At 50.7% G+C, this 27,573-nt stretch overlaps 1 protein-coding gene across 1 annotated transcript; it reads left to right on the top strand.

Moving 5' to 3' along the window:
- The first annotated feature begins 886 nt into the window (after positions 1 to 886).
- On the top strand, positions 887 to 22,789 carry LOC129693656 (histone acetyltransferase KAT5-like). Its single transcript, XM_055630439.1, is given in 12 exon segments — positions 887 to 1,113; positions 3,285 to 3,353; positions 4,830 to 4,966; positions 7,028 to 7,093; positions 11,236 to 11,340; positions 13,466 to 13,561; positions 16,163 to 16,240; positions 17,880 to 18,251; positions 18,798 to 18,917; positions 18,919 to 18,950; positions 20,386 to 20,467; positions 22,146 to 22,789. Coding segments are annotated over 12 exon segments (1,359 nt in total). The 5' UTR covers positions 887 to 1,046; the 3' UTR covers positions 22,281 to 22,789.
- The last annotated feature ends 4,784 nt before the right edge of the window (positions 22,790 to 27,573 follow it).

The following is a 27,573-nucleotide window of genomic DNA, read 5'->3' on the forward strand; positions in this document are numbered from 1 at the left end:
CTCTGAGGATATGACATGGACATCACACGCCTCAGCACTGGTGAGTAAGGCAAGGCAGCGCCTTTACCACCTCAGGCAATTGCGGAAATTCAGAGTGTCTCTGAGGATCCTCCAGTGCTTCTACGCAGCGGCGGTGGAAAGCATCTTGTCCGGGAACATTACAATCTGGTTCGGGAATTGCTCTGCCAAGGACAAGAAGGCTCTGCAGAGAGTAGTGCGTTCGGCCGAACGCACTATGGGAACTTCACTCACCCCCCTGCAGGAACTATACAACAAGAGGTGCAACTCCAGAGCAAACAAAATCATGAGAGACCCCTTCCACCCCTGCAACGGACTGTTCCAGCTGCTACGGTCAGGCAAACGCCTCCGTTGCCATGCGGTGAGAACAGAGAGGTTGAGAAGGAGTTTCTTCCCAGAGGCAATTCGGACTGTAAACGCCTATCTCACCAGGGACTAACTCCACAGAACGTTTTTCCTTCTATTATTTATTACGTAAAATAATATGTGTGATTGTGTTTAGAATTTGTTTGGTTGTTTTGTTGTTCCGTGAGCATTGCCACTTGCATTTCACTGCACATCTCGTATGAGCATGTGCCACTTTCATTTCACTTGACTTGACATGACTTTAGTATGTGTATGTGACAAATAAACTTGACTTGACTGTGACTGTGACTGTGTATGTGTGTGTGGGTATATATGTATGGGTGTTTGTGTGTGTGTGTGTGTGTGTGTGTGTGTGTTGGGGGGGGGGGATGTTTTGTAGTTTGGTGTTTGTGAGTATTTGGTGTTTTTTTGTTTCTTGATGTGTTTCTGTATTTGTGCGCAGGCGGGGGTTGGGCAGCCCCCCCCGGGTGTGGGGTCCTGGCAGACAAGATGGCGGTGTCGGGGAGGAGGCGCTGAGGACGGAGGGCGGCGCCGCCCCGGCCGCTGCTGGCAGTGAGCGACAAACCCCCGCGCTCCCCCCGCCTCCCTCCCTCCCTCCCTCCATCCCTCCCCGCGCTCTCACCTCGCCTCGCCCCGCCCCGCCCCGCCCGCTCCCCGGGCCCATGGAGGTGGTGGAGGGATGCCGCCTGCCCGTCCTCAGGAGAAACCAGGAGAACGAGAACGAGTGGCGTGAGTATCTAACATGGCGGGCGGGCGGGCGGGCTGGGTCCGACAACGACGGTGTGGGTGCAGTACCGACCTCCAGCCGCTAGTGTCGCTGCCGCTGGAGGACTCCTGTGGGTGCAGTACCAAACCCCCCGCCGCTAGTGTCGCTGCCGCTGGAGGACTCCTGTGGGTGCAGTACCGACCTCCAGCCGCTAGTGTCGCTGCTGCTGGAGGACCCCTGTGGTTGCAGTACCGACCCCCAGCCGCTAGTGTCGGTGCCGCTGGAGGACCCCTGCGGGTGCAGTACCGACCCCCAGCCGCTAGTGTCGCTGGGGCTGGAGGACCCCTGTGGGTGCACTGCCGACCCCCAGCCTCTAGTGTCGCTGGGGCTGGAGGACTCCTGTGGGTGCAGTACCGACCTCCCGTCGCTATTGTCGCTGCTGCTGGAGGACTCCTGTGGGTGCAGTGCCGACCTCCAGCCGCTGGTGTCGCCGCTGCTGGAGGACCCCTGTGGGTGCAGTACCGACCCTCCCGTCGCTATTGTCGCTGTCATTGGAGGACTCCTGCTGGTGCAGTACCGACCTCCCGTCGCTATTGTCGCTGCCACTGGAGGCCTGCGGGTGCAGTACCGACCCCCAGCCACTGGAAATCTCCTGTGGGTGCAGTACCGACCTCCAGCCCCTCCCACCGACCTCCCGTCGCTATTGTCGCTGCCACTGGAGGACTCCTGCGGTTGCAGTACCGACCCCCCAGCCGCTAGTGTCGCTGCCGCTGGAGGACTCCTGTGGGCGCAGTACCGACCCCCAGCCGCTAGTGTCTGGAGGACTCCTGTGGGTGCAGTACCGACCTCCCGTCGCTATTGTCGCTGCCACTGGAGGACTCCTGTGGGTGCAATACCGACCTCTCGCCGCTAGTGTCACTGCACCCAGAGGGGTACCGACCTCCAGCCGCTAGTGTCGCTGCCACTGGAGGACTCCTGCGGGCGCAGTACCGACCTCCCCGCCGCTAGTGTCGCTGCTGCAGGAGGTCTCCATAGGCTGTAGTGGCGACTTCACGCCGCTAGTGTCGCTGCAACTGGAGGTCTCCATACGCTGCAGTGGCGACTTCACGCCGCTAGTGTCGCTGCTGCAGGAGGTCTCCATACGCTGCAGTGGCGACTTCACGCCGCTGGTGTCGCTGCTGCAGGAGGTCTCCATAGGCTGCAATGGCGACTTCACGCCGCTAGTGTCGCTGCATCCACCTATTCCCACCTGTATCCACCTATCGCTCCAGAATTTGTCTCCCCCCCCCCCCCCCCCCCTCCCATCTCTCTTCCAACACGAGGGACAATTTTCAGCAAAGCCGACTAACCCCTGCACTGGAGACCTGACCTTTTCTTGTCGGGTTTCCGTTATCGTTGGGGCCGCAACGAGGAGCGGCCTCCAACAGGAAGAAGCCGGGGACTCTGGTGCCGATGACTCACCGTCGCGGAGCTGGCTGAGTCCGGAGCGGGTGGAGCGGTGGAGGAGCGTTGCCGCTGCTGCTGCTGATGCGGGGGCTGCTACTGCGGGTCTGCGGACGGCGGCACCGGGAGCCCGCGGGTCCCTGGAGGGAGACCGCTTTTCGGGGCTCCTGCAGCGGCGACTTCTCCCGCCCGAGTTGTGGGGTCGAAGAGCTCCTGGAGCGGGGCCTAACATCACTGCCCCGCGCGGCTTGGAACGGCCGCGGGACTCTGCGAGCGCACGCCGGGGGCTCTAACACCAAGACCCGGTGTGCGACCTCGCATCACCCGGCGTGGCTTTGATGGCCGCGGGACAATCGCCATCGCCAGCCGGGGGCTTTGACTTTGACTCTGACATCGGGGGGGGGAGAGAGTGCAGTGGAGAGATAAGTTTTTTTGGCCTTCCATCACAGCTATGTGATGGATGTTTATGTAAAATGTAATTATGTTGTGTCTGGGGTCTATTTGTGTGTAATGTATGGCTGCAGAAACGGCATTTCGTTTGGACTTCCAGGGGTCCAAATGACAATTAAATAGACTATTGACTATTGACTGCACCCGAGGTCAGGATCAAACCCGGGTCTCCGTCGCTTTGAGGCTGCGCTACCCCAGACTGTCGTGGTATCCGCTTACCTCCATTTGCGGTGTCTGGCTTCGAGGGCAGCCAAGAGTCGGGCATCTTAACTGACACGTTGTCTGCTCCTTTCCTTTCCAGCTCTGGCTGAGATCCTGAGCGTTAAAGACATCAGCGGAAGGAAAGTATTCTATGTCCATTACATTGACTGTAAGTATTCTTACTCTAACTCTCCCCGCAAGCTCCCTCTTCTCCTTAACCCTCTGTACTCTCTCCTTAATAGAGAGAGTACAGAGGAGATTTACTAGAATGTTGCCTGGGTTTCAGCAACTAAGTTACAGAGAAAGGTTGAACAAGTTAGGGCTTTATTCTTTGGAGCGCAGAAGGTTAAGGGGGGACCTGATAGAGGTCTTTAAAATGATGAGAGGGATAGACAGAGTTGATGTGGACAAGCTTTTCCCTTTGAGAATAGGGAAGATTCAAACAAGAGGACATGACTTCAGAATTAAGGGACAGAAGTTTAGGGGTAATATGAGGGGGAACTTCTTTACTCAGAGAGTGGTAGCGGTGTGGAATGAGCTCCCAGTGGAAGTGGTGGAGGCAGGTTCATTGGTATCATTTAAAAATAAATTGGATAGGCATATGGATGAGAAGGGAATGGAGGGTTATGGTACGAGTGCAGGCAGGTGGGACTAAGGGGAAAAAAATTTGTTCGGCATGGACTTGTAGGGCCGAGATGGCCTGTTTCCGTGCTGTAATTGTTATATGGTTATATATGGTTAACCCATCTCCACCACTTTGTGGCATCCTAAACAATTGGGTAATTGGAAGTGTCGATGTGTAACACTGGGGTGCAGTACCGGTTGGGACGGGTCTGTCTGTCTAGCACTGGGGTGCAGTACCAGTGGGGATCAGTACCCCATCACCTCCACCCCATTCTGGACATTGGACTTTGTGAAAACAGGCCCTTCGGCCCACCAAGTCCACACCGCCCAGCGATCCCCGCACATTGACACTACCCTACACAAACTAGGGGAAATTTTACACTTGCACCGAGCCAATTAACCTACAAAACTGTACATCTTTGGAGTGTGGGAGGAAAACGGAGCACCCAGAGAGGGGCCGTGAGGGTTGGTAGGAGGAGAGGAGGTCAGTGAGATATGTGGGGGGCAGATGGTGGAGGGCTTTGTAGGTGAGGACCAGGATTTTGTAGGTGATCCGGTGGGAGATGGGAAGCCAGTGAAGTTGTTTGAGGACTGGAGTGATGTGATGCCAGGATTTGGTGTGGGTGATGAGTCGGGCGGCTGCGTTCTGGACCAGTTGCAGTCGGTTGATGTAGGTGGAGCTGATGCCAAGGAGAAGAAAGTTGCAATAGTCCAGTTGGGAGGAGATGAAGGCATGGATGTCCATGGTTGGGGTGAGAGCAGTCCTTGGCGATGCTGAGCGCCCTTCGCAGACAACGCTTGCTTTGGACAGACTCAATGGAGGGGAGCGAGGCGTTGGGCAATTTTCACCACGCTCTGCAGTGCTTTCCGGTCGGAGACAGAGCAGTTGCCATACCTTACTGTGATACAGTTGGTAAGGATGCTCTCGATGGTGCAGCGGTAGAAGTTCACCAGGATCTGAGGAGACAGATTCTTGAGTCTCGAGTCTTGAGTTTCGTTCCGCTTCTCTCTCTCTCTCCAGTCAACAAGCGCCTGGACGAATGGGTCACTCCCGAGCGGCTGGACCTGAAGAAAATCCAGTTCCCTAAGAAGGAAGCCAAGACTCCCACCAAGAACGGGCTGCCGGGCTCCAGGCCAAACTCCCCCGAGAGGGAACTGGTAAAGAATCCCCTTGTTCTCTGTTGTACTTGCCCCTTAGTGCCCCCCCCCCCCCCCCCCCCTTCACTTCGCCCACCCTTCCCCACCAGCCGGGTAGACAGTGGTGGGGGGGGAGGAGCGGTCACGAGATGAAGCTTTGACAATAGACAATAGGTGCTGGAGTAGGCCATTCGGCCTTTCAAGCCAACACCCGCCATTCACTGTGATCACGGCTGTTCATCCCCAATCATAGGAACATAGAAATTAGGTGCAGGAGTAGAGGCCATTCGGCCCTTCGAGCTAATTCTGCTACCACCATCATAGAAACATAGACAATAGGTGCAGGAGTAGAGGCCATTCGGCCCTTCGAGCCTGCACCATTCGCCATTCGATATGATCATGGCTGATCATCCAACTCAGTATCCCGTACCTGCCTTCCTCTCCATACCCCCTGATCCCTTTAGCCACAAGGGCCACATCTAACTCCCTCTTAAATATAGCCAATGGACTGTGGCCTCAACTACCCTCTGTGGCAGAGAGTTCCAGAGATTCACCACTCTCTGTGTGAAAAAAGTTCTTCTCATGAAAAAAGTTCTCAATCAGTACCCCGTTCCTGCCTTCTCCCCATATCCCCTGACTCCGCTATCTTTAAGAGCCCTATCTAGCTCTCTCTTGAAAGCATCCAGAGAACCGGCCTCCACCGCCCTCTGAGGCAGAGAATTCCACAGACTCACAACTCTCTGTGAGAAAAAGCGTTTCCTCGTCTCCGTTCTAAATGGCCGACCCCTTATTCTTAAACTGTGTGTGTGTGTGTGGCCCCTGGTTCTGGACTCCCCCAACATCGGGAACATGTTTCCTGCCTCTAGTGTGTCCAAACCCTTAACACTCCTTGGGCAACGGGTAGATATGGGGGGGTGGTTTCCTCCATACAGTCCCATCACCGGTGGTCAGTCACAGTGAAGCATCACAAACAGTTCCCTACACCACATCGAAACATAGACAATAGGTGCAGGAGTAGAGGCCATTCGGCCCTTCGAGCCTGCACCATTCGCCATTCAATATGATCATGGCTGATCATCCAACTCAGTATCCCGTACCTGCCTTCTCTCCATACCCTCTGATCCCCTTAGCCACAAGGCCCACAGACTCACAACTCTCAGTGGGGGAGAAAGTGTTTCCTCGTCTCCGTTCTAGATGGCTTACCCCTTATTCTTAAACATGTTGGTCGGCGTGGGCAAGTTGGGCTGAAGGGCCTGTTTCCACAAGAGAGAGAGAGAGAGAGAGAGAGAGTTGGTTTATACTCTCTAGAATTTAGGAGATTGAGAGGGGATCTTATAGAAACTTACAAAATTCTTAAGGGGTTGGACAGGCTAGATGCAGGAAGATTGTTCCCGATGTTGGGGAAGTCCAGGACAAGGGGTCACAGCTTAAGGATAAGGGGGAAAATCCTTTAAAACCGAGATGAGAAGAACTTTTTTCACACAGAGAGTGGTGAATCTCTGGAACTCTCTGCCGCAGAGGGTAGTTGAGGCCACAGTTCATTGGCTATATTTAAGAGGGAGTTAGATGTGGCCCTTGTGGCTAAGGGGATCAGGGGGTATGGAGAGAAGGCAGGTACGGGATACTGAGTTGGATGATCAGCCATGATCATATTGAATGGCGAATGGTGCAGGCTCGAAGGGCCGAATGGGCTCTACTCCTGCACCTACTTTCTATGTTTCTATGTTATTCTAGAACCTGCCTTCTCTCCATACCCCCTGATCCCCTTAGCCACAAGGGCCACATCTAACTCCCTCTTAAATATAGCCAATGAACTGGCCTCAAACATTCTTAAACATGTTGGTCGGCGTGGGCAAGTTCAGATTCAATTTCAATTTTAATTGTCATTGTCAGTGTACAGTACAGAGACAACGAAATGCAAGTTGGGCTGAAGGGCCTGTTTCCACCAGAGAGAGAGAGAGAGAGAGAGAGAGAGAGAAGGATGGCAGGAGGAGGAAGTTGAGTGAGTGTAGTCCACTAGGGCCGCCATGCGTGCGAAGTTATGCCAAGTACACAAGTAACCTGATCTCTCTTCCTCCTCAGAAGAAGACACTCGATCTCTCTCTACACTCCTCGGCAGCAGGGATTGGGAAGACCATTCCAACACCGGTTGGTATAGCGTGTTTCTTCATGATATTGCCACCAGGCCCTGTGCCCTTGGTGCTGGTAGTGTAGTAACTGCCGGTCCATACAGTCCTCATGTTAATCTGCCCCTTCCCTGACCACTCCCTAGTCCATTCACTGCTGGAGAAACTCAGCGGGCGAGGCAGCATCTATGGAGAGAAGGAATTGGCGACGTTTCGGGTCGAGACCCGGAAGGGTCTCGACCCGAAACGTCGCCAATTCCTTCTCTCCATAGATGCAGAAAGAGTCTCGACCCGAAACATCACCTATTCCTTCTCTCCACACCCGCTGAGTTTCTCCAGCCTTTTTGTCCACCTTCGATTTTTTTTTTCCCCAGCATCTGCAGTCCCTTCTTAAACATTCCCCCTAGTTCAGGGTGACTCCGCACGGTTTAGTTAAGAGACACAGCGCGGAAACAGGCCCTTCGGCCCACCGAGTCCGCGACCAAGCCGATCTTCCGATCCCCGCACGTGGAATTTAGAAGGATGAGAGGGGATCTTGTTGAAACATATAAGATTATTAAGGGTACACAAAAAAGCTGGAGAAACTCAGCGGGTGCAGCAGCATCTATAGAGCGAAGGAAATAGGCAACGTTTCAGGCCAAAACCCTTCTTCAGAATCTCAGGTCTGAAGAAGGGTTTTCGGCCCGAAACGTTGCCTATTTCCTTCGCTCCATAGATGCTGCTGCACCCGCTGAGTTTCTCCAGCTTTTTTGTGTACCTTCGATTCTCCAGCATCTGCAGTTCCTTCTTAAACAAGATTATTAAGGGATTGGGCAGACTGGAGCAGGGGTCCCCAACATTTTTCGGCCCGTTTAATACAGCCCGCTTTAATAGCCCATAACAATGTCATTTAACTTAGTCAGGAACGGGGTACTGATTGTGGATGATCAGCCATGATCACATTGAATGGCGGTGCTGGCTCGAAGGGCCGAACGGCCTCTACTCCTGCATCTATTGTCTATAACTAATGATGAACAGATATCGGTATACCAGAACCAAACACAGTCAGTCCATGAGAAAAATATATGTACAAATTCAGATTCAACACAGGTTGAGAACCCTTGCACTAGAGGCAGGAAACATGTTCCCGATGTTGGGGGAGTCCAGGTCCAGGGGCCACAGTTTAAGAATTAAGTACAAGATACTGAGTTGGATGATCAGCCATGATCATATTGAATGGCGGTGCAGGCTCGAAGGGCCGAATGGCCTCTACTCCTGCACCTATTTTCTATTTTTCTATGATTCTAATTAGGGGTCGACCATTTAGAACGGAGATGAGGAAAAACCTTTTCACACAGAGAGTTGTGAATCTGTGGAATCTTCTGCCTCAGAGGGCGGTGGAGGCCAATTCTCTGGATGCTTTCAAGAGAGAGCTAGATCAGATTCAGATTCAGATTCAATTTAATTGTCGTTGTCAGTGTACAGTACAGAGACAACGAAATGCATTAGACAACGTTCTGCATAGATGAAGGGGATGTGGCGAGTCTGTGCGGAGTTTGCACGTCTCCCCGTGACCTGTGGTTTTTCTCCGGGTGCTCCGGTTTCCTCTCACACTGCAAAAACGTGCAGGTTTGTAGGTTATTTGGCTTGGTGTAAATGTAAATTGTCCCTAGTGTGTGTGTGTGTGTGTGTAGGGTAGTGTTAGTGTGCGGGGATCGCTGGTCGGTGCGGTCTATGTTTCTGCGCTGTATCTCTAAACTAATTGAAACTTAAACACACAAACCTTGCATCTAGTCTTGTCGCCAATTGTTGTGCAGAAGCCCATCACGCCCAGGGGCGAGAGGCCAGGGGTGACACAGTCTGTCTGCAACGTCCCCAATGTGAGTCTCAGGCCAGCAAATGCATTGAACCTCTCTTGGAGAACCAATGTTTAAGAAAGAACTGCAGATGCTGGAAAAATCGAAGGTAGACAAGAAGGGTCTCGACCCGAAACGTCGCCTATTCCTTCGCTCCATAGATGCTGCCTCACCCGCTGAGTTTCTCCAGCATTTTTGTCTATCTTAGAGAACCAAGTTCTCTTCGTTGAACAATGGAAGAACTGATCAGGGGAGCATTCCTTTTTGTTCCTGACGGTGACTTCAGTTTAGCGATACAGCCTGTAAACAGCCCCTTCGGCCCACCGAGTCCGTGCCATCCAGCGATCCCCGCACACTAACACTATCCTACACACACTGGGGACAATTTTGCATTCGTACCAGGCCAATCAACCTACAAACCTGCGCACCTAACCCTAACCCCACTCTGGTTGTGGAGATTAGGGCAGGTTTTCGAAAGCTCCTGTTAGACTGGTCAAGTATCGAGGAGAGGAGGGAGTTCCAGGGTCAACAGGCACAGAAACAAGCCCTTCGGCCCATCTCTCTCATGCCGTCCAATATACCCCATTCTAAACCAGTCTCATTCAATAGACAATAGACGCAGGAGTAGAGGCCATTCGGCCCTTTGAGCCAGCACCGCCATTCACTGTGATCATGGCTGATCATCCACAATCAGTACCCCGTTCCTGCCCTCTCCCCATATCCCCTGACTCCGCTATCTTTAAGAGCCCTATCTAGCTCTCTCTTGAAAGCATCCAGAGAAACCGGCCTCCACAGGCAGAGAATTCCACAGATGAGGGACTATCTTATAGAGGTGTATAAAATCACGAGGGGAATAGATCGGGTAGATACACAGAGTCTCTTGCCCAGAGTTGGGGAATCGGGGACCAGAGGACATGGGTTTAAGGAGAAGGGGGGAAAAGATTTAATTGGAATCTGAGGGGTAACTTTTCCACACACACTGTATTCTAGCCCTCTCGAAATATTCAATAGTCAATTTTATTTGTCACATACACCAGAAGGTGCAGTGAAATGAATTTGCCAGCAGCGATACACTTCAAAAAGATGGTGGGTGTATGGAACGAGCTGCCGGAGGAGGTAGTTGAGGGTGGGACTATCCCAACGTTTATAATAATAATAATAATAACTTTATTTATAAAGCGCTTTTAGACAAGATCAGTTACCACAAAGTGCTGTACATGGGAAGTCAACAAAAATGTTATTACAAACTACTAAAACCATTAAGACGACAGGACTATAAAAACAGTGAAAATTAAAAGACATTAAAAGCACTAAAACAGGAACAATGTCTCAGCCAGTGTCGAAAGCCAGTGAATAAAAGTGAGTTTTTAGGGAGGATTTAAAGATGGACGGTGAAGGGGCCTGTCTGATCTGCAGCGGCAAGGTGTTCCAGAGTGCCGGGGCAGCAACAGAAAAGGCTCTATCCCCTTAAGAAACAGTTAAGACAGGTAAACATAGAAAAATAGAAATTAGGTGCAGGAGATGGCCATTCGGCCCTTCGAGCCTGCACCGCCATTCAATATGATCATGGCTGATCATCCAACTCAGTATCCCGTACCTGCCTTCTCTCCATACCCTCTGATCCCCTTGGCCACAAGGGCCACATCTAACTCCCTCTTAAATATAGCCAATGAACTGGCCTCAACTACCCTCTGTGGCAGAGAGTTCCAGAGATTCACCACTCTCTGTGTGAAAAAAGTTTCTCCTCATCTCGGTTTTAAAGGATTTCCCCCTTATCCTTAAGCTGTGACCCCTTGTCCTGGACTTCCCCAACATCGGGAACAATCTTCCTGCATCTAGCCTGTCCAACCCCTTAAGAATTTTGTAAGTTTCTATAAGATCCCCTCTCAATCTCCTAAATTCTAGAGAGTATAAACCAAGTCTATCCAGTCTTGTCTATCCAAGACAGTCCTGAAGGGGCCTGTCTGGTGATCTGCAGCGCTCTATGGCAATAATGTCCTTCCTCAGATTTGGAGACCAAAACTGACGCAATACTCCGGTGCTCACCAAGCACCCTGTACAACTGCAGTAGAACCTCTCTCCTATCTCCCCTTTAAGAAAGTTCTTCTCATCAGTTAGACAGCCAGTACATGGGTAGGACAGGTTTGGAGGGATATGGGCCAAGCGCAGGCAGGTGGGACTAGTGTAGATGGGACATGTTGGCCGGTGTGGGCCTGTTTCCACGCTGTATCACTCTGTGACTCTGTAGCCGGGACGAGCTGGGCAATGGGTTCCACTACCGGCATTACCTCTTCTGTCTCTTTCTCCCCCCCGCGGTGTTGTGGACCAGGGCTTGCCCTACTTAGCAGCAAGTGCTAGTTTGCAAAGGGTCCCAGTCGACAAGCTACCTGACAGGACCAACAGCATCGAAAACGTCACCAAAAACTTGTTATCCGTGAGTTTCATTTATATTGTTTGACCTGTTGGTTTGAGTGCTTTTCTAAAAATAAAAAAAAAAGTTTAATGGTATCATTAAAGAATAAGGCTCCCCCCACTCATCCTTCTAAACTCCAGCGAGTACAGGCCCAGTCCCGTCAAACGCTCATCGTATGTCAACCCACTCATTCCTGGGATCGTTTACCAAGCCGATATACCTACATAATTAGCCAATTGTACAATATATTCATTGTGTGTGTCTGTGTGTGTGTGTGTGTGTGTATGTCTCTGTGTGTGTGTGTCTGTGTCTGTGTGTGTGTGTGTGTGTGTGCGTGCGTGTGCGTGGCCTCCCCTTTATTCTAAGACTGTGTGTGTGTGTGTGTGTGTGTGTGCGTGTGTGCGTGTGTGTGGGTGGCCTCCCCTTTATTCTAGGACTGTGTGTGTGTGTGTGTGTGTGTGTGTGTGTGTGTGTGTGTGTGCGCGTGTGTGTGTTGTGTGTGTGTGGCCTCCCCTTTATTCTAGGACTGTGTGTGTGTGTGGCCCCTGGTTCTGGACTCGCCCAACATTGGGAACATTTTTCCTGCATCTAGCTTGTCCAGTCCTTTTATAATGTGATATGTTTCTATAAGAGCCCCCCCCTCATCCTTCTAAACTCCAGTGAATACAAGCCTAGTCGACCCATTCTTTGACAGCCATATCCCTTATCTATAACACTACCCAGTTTAGCATTATCTACAAACTTGCTAATCTCATCCATCCAACATTGCTAACAATATCAAACAACAATGGGCCCAGGGTTATAGCTCGATTGGTTTGGTAAGATTGTAAACTTGCCCCCAGTGTTAGTGTGTGGGGATAGAAACATAGACAATAGGTGCAGGAGTGGAGGCCATTCGGCCCTTCGAGCCTGCACCATTCACCATTCAATATGATCATCCAACTCAGTATCCCATACCTGCCTTCTCTCCATACCCCCTGATCCCTTTAGCCACAAGGGCCACATCTAACTCCCTCTTAAATATAGCCAACGAACTGTGTGGCCTCAACTACCTTCTGTGGCAGAGAATTCCACAGATTCACCACTCTCTGTGTGTGTGAAAAAAAATGTTTTTCTCATCTCGACTTCCCCCTTATCCTTAAACTGTGTGTGTGGCCCCTTGTTCTGGACTTCCCCAACATCGGGAACAATCTTCCTGCATCTAGCCTGTCCAACCCCTTAAGAATTTTGTAAGTTTCTATAAGATCCCCCCCCTCAATCTTCTAAATTCTAGCGAGTACAAGCCGAGTCTATCCAGTCTTTCTTCATATGAAAGTCCTGCCACCCCAGGAATCAGTCTGACCTTAACGTTTTACAAAATGTTACATGGTCAGCTTGACATAGACTACAAGACCTACACCAAACCCAAACCAATTAGGAGCAGACGAGGGCATTCGATCCAATTTGTGATCCCAGCTACAAAGACAGACGTGTACAGCAATTCGTTCTTCCCCCGCACACACAATTAAAGCATGGAATAATCTCCACCCAACTATAGTTACCCAACCAGACGCAACTACATTTAAAGTAGCTCTTTCTTCCCAATAACCCTTTCTGGCTTAAGCCCTCCCCCCACCATCTCCACAGTTTAAATCCCATTTGGAATATTTTGGAGCACCAAGAAACCAAGAAACACTTTCATAGGATAGTGTTAGTGTGTGGGGATCGCTGGTGGAAAGGGCCTGTTTCCGTGCTGTATTTCTAAACTAAAAGCTAAACTAAACTTACGAGGATGTTGCTGGGACTCGAGGGGCCTGAGCTACAGAGCAATGACCCGTTACAAGACAATACAAGTGTATTCGTCACATGCGGCAACTAAGGCACAGTGAAATGAATTTGCCGCGCAGCGATAGGGAATTGAGAAAAAGAACACACAATACACTTCTTCTTTCGTGAGGCGTGAACAGCCTAAAGTTGTTGGGCAACTCGTTCTATTTGATCTTCCGTTTGTGCACGTCGAGTTGATTGCATTAGTCGGAACAGAGGAGGCTGCAATCTTCCGCCCCGCACGATACACAATAGCATTCAACACAAACATCGTGCCTCACATCTCCCCACTCCTAACACGAAGGGGCAATTTACAGAATGCTTCTTTGGTCTCTTGCAGAAAAGGAAGTTGGAAGCGGTCTCCCTTGCTACGCAGTGCTCCCCAGTAACTCCAGCAGCGGCAGCTCCAGAGATCCCAACGCCCGTCTACGCACAGGTGAGACTCAGCACAGTGTGTACTGGGATTCAACAGATTCAGATTCAGATTCAATTTTAATTGTCATTGTCAGTGTACAGTACAGAGACAACGAAATGCATTTAGCATCTATCTCCCCTGGAAGAGCCACATAGCAAACGATTTGAATAAATAATAATAAGTGTCCGTGGGGGGGGTGATTGGCAGTCACCGAGGCACGTTGTTGAGTAGAGTGACAGCCGCCGGAAAGAAGCTGTTCCTCGACCTGCTGGTTCGGCAACGGAGAGACCTGTAGCGCCTCCCGGATGGTAGGAGGGTAAACAGTCCGTGGTTGGGGTGAGAGCAGTCCTTGGCGATGCTGAGCCCCCTCCGCAGACAGCGCTTGCTTTGGACAGACTCAATGGAGGGGAGCGATCGAGGAACCGGTGATGCGTTGGGCAATTTTCACCACCCTCTGCAATGCCTTCCGGTCGGAGACAGAGCAGTTGCCATACCATACTGTGATGCAGTTGGTAAGGATGCTCTCGATGGTGCAGCAGTAGAAGTGGAGTGGAGGGTGGTGGTTGGGGGAGCGATGGAGTGGGAGTGGGGCGGCTGGAACGTCCACATTGACAACGGCAAATTGGCCTTCATAGCGAGAGGAATTGGATGAAAAAAAGGCCCATGTTCCCACTCCGCTATAGGATCTCTGACTGTAACTGTGTCTCGACTGACAGCTAGTGTCTAGAAGCATTAGTAATAAATGGTGAGTATACCCGGACTGGAGTATAGATCCGAGTGGTGTGTGTTAGTATTGGTTGACATATCGGTAGAGCAGGTCTACAGGAACCGAGACCTGAAACTAAAAGGTGGACACAAAATGCTGGAGAAACTCAGCAGGTGAGGCAGCATCTATGGAGCGAAGGAATAGGTGACGTTTCGGGTCGAGACCCGGAAGGGTCTCGACCCGAAATGTCACCTATTCCTTCTCTCCATAGATGGAAAAGGGTCTCGACCCAAAACATCGCCAATTCCATCACTCCATAGATGGAAAAGAGTCTCGGCCCGAAACGTCACCTATTCCTTCGCTCCATAGATGCTGCCTCACCCGCTGAGTTTCTCCAGCATTTTTTGTCTACCTTCGATTTTCCCCGCATCTGCAGTTCCCTCGTAAGCCTTTAGACCTGAACGCAAGCATGCAGTGAAGAAAGCAAATGGCACGTTGGCCTTCATAGCGAGTGGATTTGAGTATCGGAGCAAGGAGGCTCTACTGCAGTTGTACTGGTTGCCCAGGTGAGACCGCACCTGGAGTATCGCGTGCAGTCTTGGTCTCCTAATTCTGAGGAAGGACATTCTTGCTATTGAGGGAGAGCAGCGTAGGTTCACCAGGTTAATCCCCGGGATGGCGGGACTGACATGCAGTATGATGAAAGAATGGGTTGACTGGGCTTATATTCGCTGGGATTTAGTTAATTCCCAGGATGGTCCCGAGTCCGCGCCAACCAGCGCTCCGATCACCCCTCGCTCTAAACCATCAAAATTCGGGACAATTTACAATTTTTACCGAAGCCAATTAACCTACAAACCTGTACGTCTGTGGAGCATGGGAGGAAACCGGAGCGCCCGGAGAAAAACCCACGCAGGTCAGGTACAAAGTCCGTAGATACAGCAGGCTCGATCGATGGGCCGAATGGCCCAATTCCGTCCGATGGCTGATGAATCGATGTTTGAGTGGTTTCTGAAGGGCTTGTCGATTTCGGTGACCACCAGCATCATATCAGTGTCTCCAAAAGATTTTGAATATCCCAAAATCCAGCGGCAACAAAAACAAACGTCGCGACACTTGAAAAAAAACACCGCTCGTCACGGCGCAAATTTTACCGTGACCCGATACGCCAGTCGATGACGCCGGCAATCGCCGAAAAAAATTGCCAAGTGGGACAGGCCGTGAAGTGTGGAACTGAAAGGAGGAGGGTGACATTTGACATGAGGGGGGGGATCTTATAGAAACTTACAAAATTCTTAAGGGGTTGGACAGGCTAGATGCAGGAAGATTGTCCCCGATGTTGGGGAAGTCCAGAACAATGGGCCACACACACACACACAGTTGGGACGACAGATGGCACAATGGGCTAAGTGTTCGGCTGGCGACCGGAAGGTAGCCGGTTCGAATCCCGCTTGGAGCGCATACTGTCGTTGTGTCCTTGGGGCAAGACACTTCACCCACCTCTCCCTGTGTGTAAATGTAATGTAATTATGTGAAGCACTTTGGGGTCAATGCAAGTTGACTAAAAATGTGCTATATAAATAAGATAAGAGGGGGAAATCTTTTAGGACTGAGATGAGATGAGAAAAACATTTTTTTTTTCACACACACAGAGAGTGGTGAATCTGTGGAATTCTCTGCCACAGAAGGTAGTTGAGGCCACACAGTTCGTTGGCTATATTTAAGAGGGAGTTAGATGTGGCCCTTGTGGCTAAAGGGATCAGGGGGTATGGAGAGAAGGCAGGTACAGGATACTGAGTTGGATGATTGGCCATGATCATATTGAATGGCGAATGGTGCAGGCTCGAAGGGCCGAATGGCCTCTACTCCTGCACCTATTGTCTATGTTTCTATGAGGTTGTTCCTTTTTGATCCAGCAGAATGGTTCGGCACGTCGGCCGATGCCACAGGTGGCCGGGCGGAAGAGGAAGGCAAACTGCTTGGGGACCGATGAGGTGAGTTATCAGTTGTACAGGGCCCTACCTGGTGAGAGACCGCACCTGAAGTATGGTGCGCAGTTATGGTCTCCTCATTTGAGGAAGGACATCCTTGCTATTGAGGGAGTGCAGCGTAGGTTCACCAGGTTAATCCCCGGGATGGCGGGACTGACGTGCAGTATGATGAAAGAATGGGTCGACTTTCTCTCTAGAATTTAGAAGATTGAGAGGGGATCTTATAGAGACTTACAAAATTCTTAAGGGGTTGGACAGGCTAGATGCAGGAAGATTGTTCCTGATGTTGGGGAAGTCCAGGACAAGGGGTCACAGCTTAAGGATAAGGGGGAAATCTTTTAAAACCGAGATGAGAAGAACTTTTTTTCACACAGAGAGTGGTGAATCTCTGGAACTCTCTGCCACAGAGGGTAGTTGAGGCCAGTTCATTGGCTATATTTAAGAGGGAGTTAGATGTGGCCCTTGTGGCTAAGGGGATCAGGGGGTATGGAGAGAAGGCAGGTACGGGATACTGAGTGGGATGATCAGCCATGATCATATTGAATGGCGGTGCAGGCTCGAAGGGCCGAATGGCCTACTCCTGCACCTAATTTTTATGTTTCTATGTTTCTATGACTGGGCTTGTATTCGCTGGAATTTAGATGAGAGGAGATCTTATAGAAACATATAAAATCATTAAGGAATTGGACAGGCTAGATGCAGGAAAAATGCATGATTTTATACACCTCTATAAGATCACCCCTCATCCATTTGGAGAATGGAGCGGCTGGGCTTGTACACTCTGGAGTTTAGAAGGATGAGAGGGCACCTTATTGAAACATATATGAGATTGTTAGGGGTTTGGACACGCTAGAGGCTGGAAAAATGTTCCCGATGTTGGGGGAGTCCAGAACCAGGGGCCACACACACACACACAGTTTAAGAATAAGGGGTCGGCCATTTACGGCTGAGATGAGGAAACACTTTTTCTCACAGAGAGTGGTGAGTCTGTGGAATTCTCTGCCTCAGAGGGCGGTGGAGGCAGGTTCTCTGGATGCTTTCAAGAGAGAGAGAGCTAGATAGGGCTCTTAAAGATAGCGGAGTCAGGGGATATGGGGAGAAGGGGTCGGCCATTTAGGGCAGAGATTCAGATTCAGATTCAGATTCAATTTTAATTGTCATTGTCAGTGTACAGTACAGAGACAACGAAATGCATTATGAGATGAGATGAGGAAAATCTTTTTCACCCAGAGAGTTGTGAATCTGTGGAATTCTCTGCCACAGGAGGCCGATTCACTGGATGTTTTCAAGAGAGAGTTAGATTTAGCTCTTGGGGCTAACGGAATCAAGGGATATGGGGGAGAAGGCAGGAACGGGGTACTGATTGTGGATGACCATATTGAATGGCAGTGCTGGCTAGAGGGGCCGAATGGCCTGTACTCCTGCACCTGTTTTGTGTTTTTTTTGTTTTAAACTTCTCCCCCCCCTGGGGGCCACGTTGAACGGCCCCTCTGTGATGTCACAGTGGTAGTGGAAGGCGATGAGTTCAACTGCCTCCCCACCCCTAACTGCCTCGGCGTGGTCGAAGAGTGAGCGCGGTGGCCCCCCGCGGCCCGCTGGCCGTGCTCTCCTCACGCCCTGCCTCCCTCCCTCCCTCCCGCAGGACTCGCAGGACAGCTCCGACGGCATCCCCTCGGCCCCGCGCATGACGGGCAGCCTGGTGTCGGATCGCAGCCACGATGACATCGTCACCCGCATGAAGAACATCGAATGCATCGAGCTGGGCCGCCACCGACTGAAACCCTGGTACTTCTCGCCCTACCCACAGGAGCTGACCTCCCTGCCCGTCCTCTATCTCTGCGAGTTCTGCCTCAAGTACCTGAAGAGCCTGAAATGTCTGCAGAGGCACCTGGTAAGTGGCATGGAGCGTTGGGACTGTCTGAGTCGAGTTACTCTCTTCAGCGGTATGTTGTGGGCACATCGGTGTGTGGGAAGGAACTGCAGATGCTGGTTTCAAACCCAAGATAACCATATATAACCATATAACAATTCCAGCACGGAAACAGGCCATCTCGGCCCTTCTAGTCCGTGCTGAACACTTATTCTCCCCTAGTCCCATCTACCTGCACTCAGACCATAACCCCTTAAGAATTTTTCTATATTTCTCAGGGTTTTGATCACTTGTTCTTTCGCTTCTCTGCTGGGAGGGGAAAACTTGTTTCTATCTCTCTCCTTTTTCTTAAGACAGTCCTTCCTTCTCTTCATCGTCTCTTTCTTGGCTTGCTCTTACTTGTTCTATTTCTTGTTCTTCTCATTTCCGCCTTTTTTCTTTTGCTTTTCTGTCTCTTTTACGTTCTACTGCTGATTCTCTTCACTCCCTCTATGGCCAAGAATGCTCCTTCCAGCAGCAGCATTCCCCTTCCACATCATCTTCTCTTAACTGAAACAGCCCCCCTCCATCGACCCTCCCTTATGGTCGCGACTGCGACCTTATCTTTACTTGTCTTTTCCCCCCTTTCCCCACACATCTAACTCCTGGTCTTTCCGCGCTGGTCCTGGGGCAGTTACGAGCTCTTCGAAGGTGGAAGGGAAAACCGTGACGGGCACCCGAGAAGCCTCTGTCGGATCCTGGGTCTCCTCTCATACCGCATGCTACTGGTCGCAGACCATCCTGGATATACTGATGGAGCTGAAGTCGGAGAAACGGTGCGAGAGGTCTACAGAGCACCATCAAGTGCAGTGCGGAGGCGGGGGGGGGTGGGGGTGTGAGAGGGGGGTGGGTTAGAAAGGTCTAGGGCCTAGGAGTCAGGGCTCAGTTTTTGCTGCGCCTCTCCCAAGGATACTTCCCTCCGTCGGCGAGGATTTGTACGTGGCAGGGGGACGCTGTGTTACGCCGGAAGGTCGAGGCACAAATAGCTGGAGTAACTCAGCGGGACAGGCGGCGTCTCTGGGGAGAGGGAACGGGCGACCCTTCTTCGGTCTGGTTAGGGATCAGCGGCTGTACAGGGCGCCAGAGACCCGGGTTCAATGCTCACCACGGGTGCTGTCTGTATGTAGCAATGTTACAAAATTTTGAGATTTTAAAAATCAAGTCTGCAATTTATCCCATCAGATAAAGCTAACAATAAGTTTAATTTGACACCAAATTCACTTTCATATCTCAAGTATTACAAAAGTTATGGCCATTTTCATACTCGGAAATTAGCATCTTGTTCCCTATTGATTTTCAATGGACATTACAAAAAAGCTGTGATCTTGGATAATCAAAGGCCCATTTCTTAAGGAAAGATTAACATTTTTTAAATAAGCCTAAGTGTCCAAAGATTATTCACAAAAATCACAATATAACATGATTTTTATATCTAATTTACATTAATTTATAGGCCAAATGGAAGGAATTTTTAGTGTTCAATTGTAAATAAATGCCCATTTAAATCGGCTTTCTAGTGGGTTCATGTGAACGCGCTGGTTTAGAACGTTGACATCGCGCTGGATTAGTGCCCTCAAATGCCGAGAAAAATACTGCGGGATATAAAAAGCCCAAAATGAACTACTCGCTATAGATAACTTTAATTACAGGGTTATATATATGCCCCATTTAATGTAAAAATAAGGTACATACCTTTAAGTGTTTGCTTTATAAAACCCTGGCTGCGAGAGGTTGCAGAATGAGAGAGTAATTTTAAAACTATTATAACTATATTATCGAGGCCTATAAAACTAATAATACCTTTTGCGACCGGGTCTTGCAGCGATTTTTCGTTAATGATTTACTAGGCTGAACATCTGCGATTAGAACAGCCTAGTAAAAATCGCGTTTTAAACCCGCCCCCTCCAAACAGTGCCAAAATCGCCGACATGGCTGAGGGCAGATTCCCAATGACGATTCAGGTAGGTTTTGTAACATACCTACTGTATGGAGTTTGTACCACGCTCCAGGCTCGTCTTTTGGTAAAAATTATAAAATTGTCCCAAGTGTGTGTGCGTGTGTGGGATAGTCTTAGTGTGCGGGGATCGCTGGTCGGCGTGGACTCGGTGGGCCGAAGGGCCTGTATCCCTGAACTAAACTGAAGCTGCCTGCACAGTCACACGTTCCATATCTCTCCTGTGTCACTGACTCTCTCTCTCTCTACCCCCCCCCCCTCTCCTCTCCCTTCCCCTCCTCACAGTGAGATCAGCGAACTCACCAGCATCAAGAAAGAAGATGTCATCTCCACCTTGCAGTACCTGAACCTGATTAATTACTACAAGGTGGGCCCTGCTTGTGTCTGCGGAGGTGGCGGGGTGGTGAGGGGGGGGGGGGGGGGGGGTGGGGGTGATGGGGGAGTGCCCCACTGTGGGGGGGAGGGGGGGGGTGGAGGGGGGCTCGGGGGAGCTGACACCCCCCCCCCGATCCGGCGGGAGCTGATCGCCTCGACGCGGAGGGCCCAAACGCTGCCGGCTACGGGGGGTCAAGATCGTCCCGTCAACGGAAGACTCGACGTCCCCGACCGAGGAGAACTAAGGGAAGAGACTCGGAGTTTATTTTGCCTTCCATCACCATATAACAAACCATATAACAATTACAGCACGGAAACAGGCCATCTCGGCCCTACAAGTCCGTGCCGAACAACTTTTTTTTCCCCCCTTAGTCCCACCTGCCTGCACTCATACCATAACCCTCCATTCCCTTCTCATCCATATGCCTATCCAATTTATTTTTAAATGATACCAATGAACCTGCCTCCACCACCTCATTCCACACCGCCACCACTCTCTGAGTAAAGAAGTTCCCCCTCATGTTACCCCTAAACTTCTGTCCCTTAATTCTGAAGTCATGTCCTCTTGTTTGAATCTTCCCTATTCTCAAAAGGAAAAGCTTGTCCACATCAACTCTGTCTATCCCTCTCATCATTTTAAAGACCTCTATCAGGTCCCCCCTTAACCTTCTGCGCTCCAGAGAATAAAGACCTAACTTATCCAACCTATCTCTGTAACCCATCACGGTGAGGAATATGTAGGAGTGGTGGATGCTCACGTTAAAATGTGTTTTTGAGTGACTCGTTGCTTTTTAATTGCATGACTGACCTGGCCAGTGAAATATCTCGCTTGCCGCCAAACACACTGGTGCGATTCTGCTTCTGATTCTGTTCAGTTTTGGTCGCCATGTTAGAGGAAAGATGCCGTCAAGCTGGAAAAGGTGCAGACAAGATTTACGAGGATGTAGGTAGGCTCCAACTGCTGCGCCCCCCCTTCCGTGGTTATATCCACGCTCGGGTAGTGTTAGAGGGGGGTTTACACACTCTCTAGGGGTTCCCTGGGGTATTTCTGGGACCCCGGGGGGTGGAATGTATCCTTGACAAGGAATGTAACATCCTTGTCAACAACTAAGTTACAGAGATAGGTTGAATAAGTTAGGTCTTTATTCTCTGGAGCGCAGAAGGTTAAGGGGGGACTTGATAGAGGTCTTTAAAATGATGAGAGGGATAGACAGAGTTGATGTGGACAAGCTTTTCCCTTTGAGAATAGGGAAGATTCAAACAAGAGGACATGACTTCAGAATTAAGGGACAGAAGTTTAGGGCTAACATGAGGGGGAACTTCTTCACACAGAGAGTGGTAGCGGTGTGGAATGAGGTGGTGGAGGCAGGTTCATTGGTATCATTTAAAAATAAATTGGATAGGCATATGGATGAGAAGGGAATGGAGGGTTATGGTATGAGTGCAGGCAGGTGGGACTAAGGGGGAAAAAAAAGTTGTTCGGCACGGACTTGTAGGGCCGAGATGGCCTGTTTCCATGCTGTAATTGTTATATGGTTGTTTTAAGAGTGTTACATTTAAGAATATTTGTTTGGTTTATGATATTATTCCAATAATTGATCACATTTATTTTTGTTGGTTTTTAAAAAAAATAAACCCCCGCTCCATAACGTCCTCTTGCCGTCTCCCAGGGTCAGTACATACTCACTCTGTCCGAGGACATCGTGGAAGGCCACGAGAAGGCCATGATGAAGAGGCATCTCCGCATCGACTCCAAGTGCCTGCACTTCACCCCCAAGGACTGGAGCAAGAGGGGCAAGTGGTAGCCGGAGTGGACGGAGCCGACAGAGGGAGCGGGATCGCGCCTCTTAACCCCCAGAGGACTGGCCTCTCTAAACCCCCCCCCCCTCCCCGCAGCGCCGCTCTCCCGCGCCTACACCCTCCCCGGGCGCCGATGGCACGACCGGAATTGCCGCCGGTCGTGGGGGAGGGGGGGAGAAAGAGGTTCGGCGCACGGAAGGGGCCAAGCGGTTGGCCGTGCCGTGCCGTGCCGTGCCGAGCGGGCGTTTCACCGGGACCGTGTGTCGGTGAGCAGGCGGAGTTGGATTCCCCCTCAACACCCACTGTCACCGCACGGACTCTGTGGGGGGGGGCCCTGCCAGTGGACTGGTCTGTGATTATTTCCCCACCCACCCCACTGTAAACCCTCCCCTGTGTCTGTGTTAGGCTTGCAATGGCAGCAAGGGTTGTATAGGCTTTTTTTTTTAATACAAAATATGAATCCGGGGTTGTATAAAAAAGTAAATATTGATGTATCATGGTTGGGAGCGGCTGCCCTGAGTTTTTTTTACTGAGAGACCGTTTGATCTCCTAACGCCTGGGTCCGACACAGATGCCCCCCCTGTTAGTGGCTAGACCAAGGCAGACACCAAAATGCTGGAGGAACTCAGCGGGACAGGCAGCATCTCTCCAGAGAAACGTACATAGAGTAGTGAAAGGGATCGGACGGAGTGGACGTGGAGAGGGTGTGTTTCCACTAGTGGGACAGTCTAGGACCCAGAGGGCCAGGGTGGAAGATTGCAACCTTGCCATAGAGGGAGTGCAGAGACGGTTCACCAGACTGATTCCTGGGATGTCAGGACTGTCTTATGAAGAAAGACTGGATAGACTTGGTTGATACTCTCTAGAATTTAGGAGATTGAGAGGGGATCTTATAGAAACTTACAAAATTCTTAAGGGGTTGGACATGCTAGATGCAGGAAGATTGTTCCCGATGTTGGGGAAGTCCAGGACAAGGGGTCACAGCTTAAGGATAAGGGGGAAATCCTTTAAAACCGAGACGAGAAGAACTTTTTTCACACAGAGAGTGGTGAATCTCTGGAACTCTCTGCCACAGAGGGTAGTTGAGGCCAGTTCATTGGCTATATTTAAGAGGGAGTTAGATGTGGCCCTTGTGGCTAAGGGGATCAGGGGGTATGGAGAGAAGGCAGGTACGGGATACTGAGTTGGATGATCAGCCATGATCATATTGAATGGCGAATGGTGCAGGCTCGAAGGGCCGAATGGCCTCTACTCCTGCACCTAATTTCTATGTTTCTAACCTTCACGTGGTCCGACCTGTTTCGACTAATGCAATCAACTCGACGTGCACAAACGGAAGACCATGTGTTCAAGAAGGAACTGTGCAGAACTGTGGAAAATCGAAGGTAGCCAAAAATGCTGGAGAAACTCAGCGGGTGCAGCAGCATCTATGGAGCGGAGGAAATAGGCGACGTTTCGGGCCGGTCTGAAGAAGGGTTTCGGCCCGAAACGTCGCCTATCTCCTTCGCTCCAATAGATGCTGCTGCACCCGCTGAGTTTCTCTGGCATTTTTGTCCACCATCAAATAGGCCGAGTTGTCCCGACGTCTTTAGGCTGTGCACGCCCACACGCGCAAGGAGAAGCGGGATGACTAGAGGGCACAGCCTCAGAATTGAAGGACGGACATTCCTTTAGGGAGGAGACGAGGCGGAATTTTGTTGGCCAGAGGGGGGGCGGTGAATCTGTGTGGGATTCTTTGCCACAGACGGCGGTGGAGGCCACAAGTCAGTGGGTATATTTAAGGCAGGGATAGATAGAAACATAGAAACATAGACAATAGGTGCAGGAGTAGAGGCCATTCGGCCCTTCGAGCCTGCACCATTCGCCATTCAATATGATCATGGCTGATCATCCAACTCAGTATCCCGTACCTGCCTTCTCTCCATACCCCCTGATCCCCTTAGCCACAAGGGCCACATCTAACTCCCTCTTAAATATAGCCAATGAACTGTGGCCTCGACTACCCTCTGTGGCAGAGAGTTCCAGAGATTCACCACTCTCTGTGTGAAAAAAGTTCTCCTCATCTCGGTTTTAAAGGATTTCCCCCTTATCCTTAAGCTGTGTGTGGCCCCTTGTCCTGGACTTCCCCAACATCGGGAACAATCTTCCTGCATCTAGCCTGTCCAACCCCTTAAGAATTTTGTAAGTTTCTATAAGATCCCCCCTCAATCTCCTAAATTCTAGAGAGTATAAACCAAGTCTATCCAGTCTTTCTTCACAAGACAGTCCTGACATCCCAGGAATCAGTCTGGTGAACCTAGATAGATAGATAGATTCTTGATTAGTGCCGGTGTCGGGGTTATGGGGAGAAGGCAGGAGAACGGGGTTAGGAGGGGAGACCCTTCATCTATGGAGCGAAGGAATTGGCGACGTTTCGGGTCGAGACCCTTACGGGTCTCGACCCGAAACGTCACCTATTCCTTCGCTCCATAGATGATGCCTCACCCGCTGAGTTTCTCCAGCATTTTTGTCTACCTATGTGTGAAGACACTCACTTGAATTCAGAAGTTTAAAAGCAGTTTATTTCTGTTTGGGGAGGGGCACCAACATCGCTGGAGGGTGGAAGATTAGACGGAGGAAGAGGAGTAGCTGCCTGTTGTCTGTCGCGGTGATCGGGAGCAGAGCGCCTCGTTACTCTCCCACAGCAGCGTGAATCTGCAACAACAAAAAACACAACACAGATTCAGATTCAGATTCATTTTAATTGTCATTGTCAGTGTACAGTACAGAGACAACGAAATGCATTTAGCATCTCCCTGGAAGAGCGACATAGCAAACGATTTGAATAAATAATAATAAGTGTCCGGGGGGGGGGGGGGGGGGGGTGGTGATTGGCAGTCACCGAGGTACGTTGTTGAGTAGAGTGACAGCCGCCGGGAAGAAGCTGTTCCTCGACCTGCTGGTTCGGCAACGGAGAGACCTGTAGCGCCTCCCGGATGGTAGGAGGGTAAACAGTCCATGGTTGGGGTGAGAGCAGTCCTTGGCGATGCTGAGCGCCCTCCGCAGACAGCGCTTGCTTTGGACAGACTCAATGGAGGGGAGCGAGGAACCGGTGATGCGTTGGGCAATTTTCACCACCCTCTGCAATGCCTTCCGGTCGGAGACAGAGCATTTGCCATACCATACTGTGATGCAGTTGGTAAGGATGCTCTCGATGGTGCAGCGGTAGAAGTTCACCAGGATCTGAGGAGACAGATGGACCTTCTTCAGTCTCCTCAGGAAGAAGAGACGCTGGTGAGCCTTCTTGATCAGAGTAGAGGTATTGTGGGTCCAAGAGAGGTCATCGGAGATGTTGACTCCCAGGAACCTGAAGCTAGAAACACGTTCCACCTCCGTCCCGTTAATGTGGATGGGGGTGTGCGTGCCGCCTCTGGACTTCCTGAAGTCTACAATGAGCTCCTTGGGGGCCTGAGCTACAGGGAGAGGTTGAGTCGGCTGGGTCTCTTATTCCCTGGAGCGCGGGAGGGATAATAGGGTGTCAGGGGTTATGGGGAGAAGGCAGGAGAATGGGGCTGGGAGGGAGGCCCTTCTTCATCGATGGAGAGAAGGAATTGGCGACGTTGCATCCCCAATCAGTACCCCATTCCTGCCTTCTCCCCATACCCCCTAACTCCGCTATCTTTAAGAGCCCGATCTAGCTCTCTCTTGAAACATAGAAACATAGAAATTAGGTGCAGGAGTAGGCCATTCGGCCCTTCGAGCCTGCACCGCCATTTAATATGATCATGGCTGATCATCCAACTCAGTATCCCGTACCTGCCTTCTCTCCATACCCTCTGATCCCCTTGGCCACAAGGGCCACACCTAACTCCCTCTTAAATATAGCCAATGAACTGGCCTCGACTACCCTCTGTGGCAGAGAGTTCCAGAGATTCACCACTCTCTGTTGAAAGCATCCAGAGAACCGCCCTCTGGGCCGAGAATTCCACAGACTCGCAACTCTCTGTGAGGGAAAAGTGTTTCCTCGTCTCCGTTCTAAATGGTTTACCCCTTATTCTTAAACTGTGTGTGTGTGTGTGTGTGTGTGTGTCCCTGGTTCTGGACTCCCCCAACATCGGGAACATGTTTCCTGCCTCTAGCGTGTCCAAACCCTTAATAATCTTATGTTTCAATAAGATACCCCTCTCATCCTTCTAAACTCCACAGAGTGTACAAGCCCACAGCCGCTCCATTCTCCAAATGGATGAGGGGGTGATCTTATAGAGGTGTATAAAATCATGACAGGAATAGATCGGGTAGACAGACGCACAGAGTCTCTTGCCCAGAGTAGGGGAATCGAGGACCAGAGGATACGGGGTTAAAGGTGAAGGGGGAAAATGATTTAATAGGAATCTGAGGGGGTAACTTTCCACCAAGCCGAGGGTGTGGTGTGTGTATGGAACGAGCTGCGCGCGGAGTTAGTTGAGGCTGGGACTTCCCAACGTTCTAAGAAAACAGTTGGACCAGGTACAGGGATAGGACGGTTTGGAGGGATAAAGACCAAAGAAAAGAAAAAAAAATTGGAAACAAAAAGGGAAAAGAAAGAGAAAAAGGGAAAAAAAAAAAAAAAGCAAAAAAAAGGGAAGGAAAGTGAAAAAGGGGAAAGGAAAGGGGACAGGGAAACCAGGTTGAAAAAGGGAGGAGGGGAACAGAAGTGGGGTGAAGAGAAGGAGAATAAAGGAAACAAGAAAGGGGGGTGATGGAGTTTACCGAATGGGGGGGGCTAGGAGGGGGACAGAAGGGGGGGGGAGGAGGGGACAAAGGGGGGGGGGAGAGGAGGGGAACATAAAGGGGGGGATAGGGGGGACAAGGGGGGAGGAGAAGGAGGAGGGGACAGCAAGTGGGAAAAAAAAGGAAAAGAAAGGAAGGGAGGGAAAAAAAGAAAAGGGGGCCAGTCACACATCAGGATAATTAGGGGATGGGGACCGAAGGGGGGGGATAATTCAAAGGAAGTGACTATAGGGGGGAATAAAAGAAAGGGACAGGGAAGAACGGAAGGAGGGGGATAGGAAAAAAAAAGAAAGGGGACGTTGGAGGGGGGGAGACAGGAGCGGGGAGTTCAGTAGGGAAAGGTAAAAGGGGGAGGGGGGAGAGGGGGAAAAATGAAAAAGAAGGGTAAGGAGGGGAGAAGAGGAAAGAGGAAGGGGGACTAAGGGGGGGAGAAAAGGGGAGAGAGGTGGGGGGGGGGAGATAGGGGACAGGAGGGTGGGAGAGGAGGGGACAGGAGGGTGTGGGAGTAGGAGGGGACCAGAGGGGGGGTGAGAAGAGGAGGGGACGAAA

The sequence above is a fragment of the Leucoraja erinacea genome, unplaced genomic scaffold (genome assembly GCF_028641065.1).
Source record: "Leucoraja erinacea ecotype New England unplaced genomic scaffold, Leri_hhj_1 Leri_379S, whole genome shotgun sequence".
Taxonomy (NCBI): domain Eukaryota; kingdom Metazoa; phylum Chordata; class Chondrichthyes; order Rajiformes; family Rajidae; genus Leucoraja; species Leucoraja erinaceus.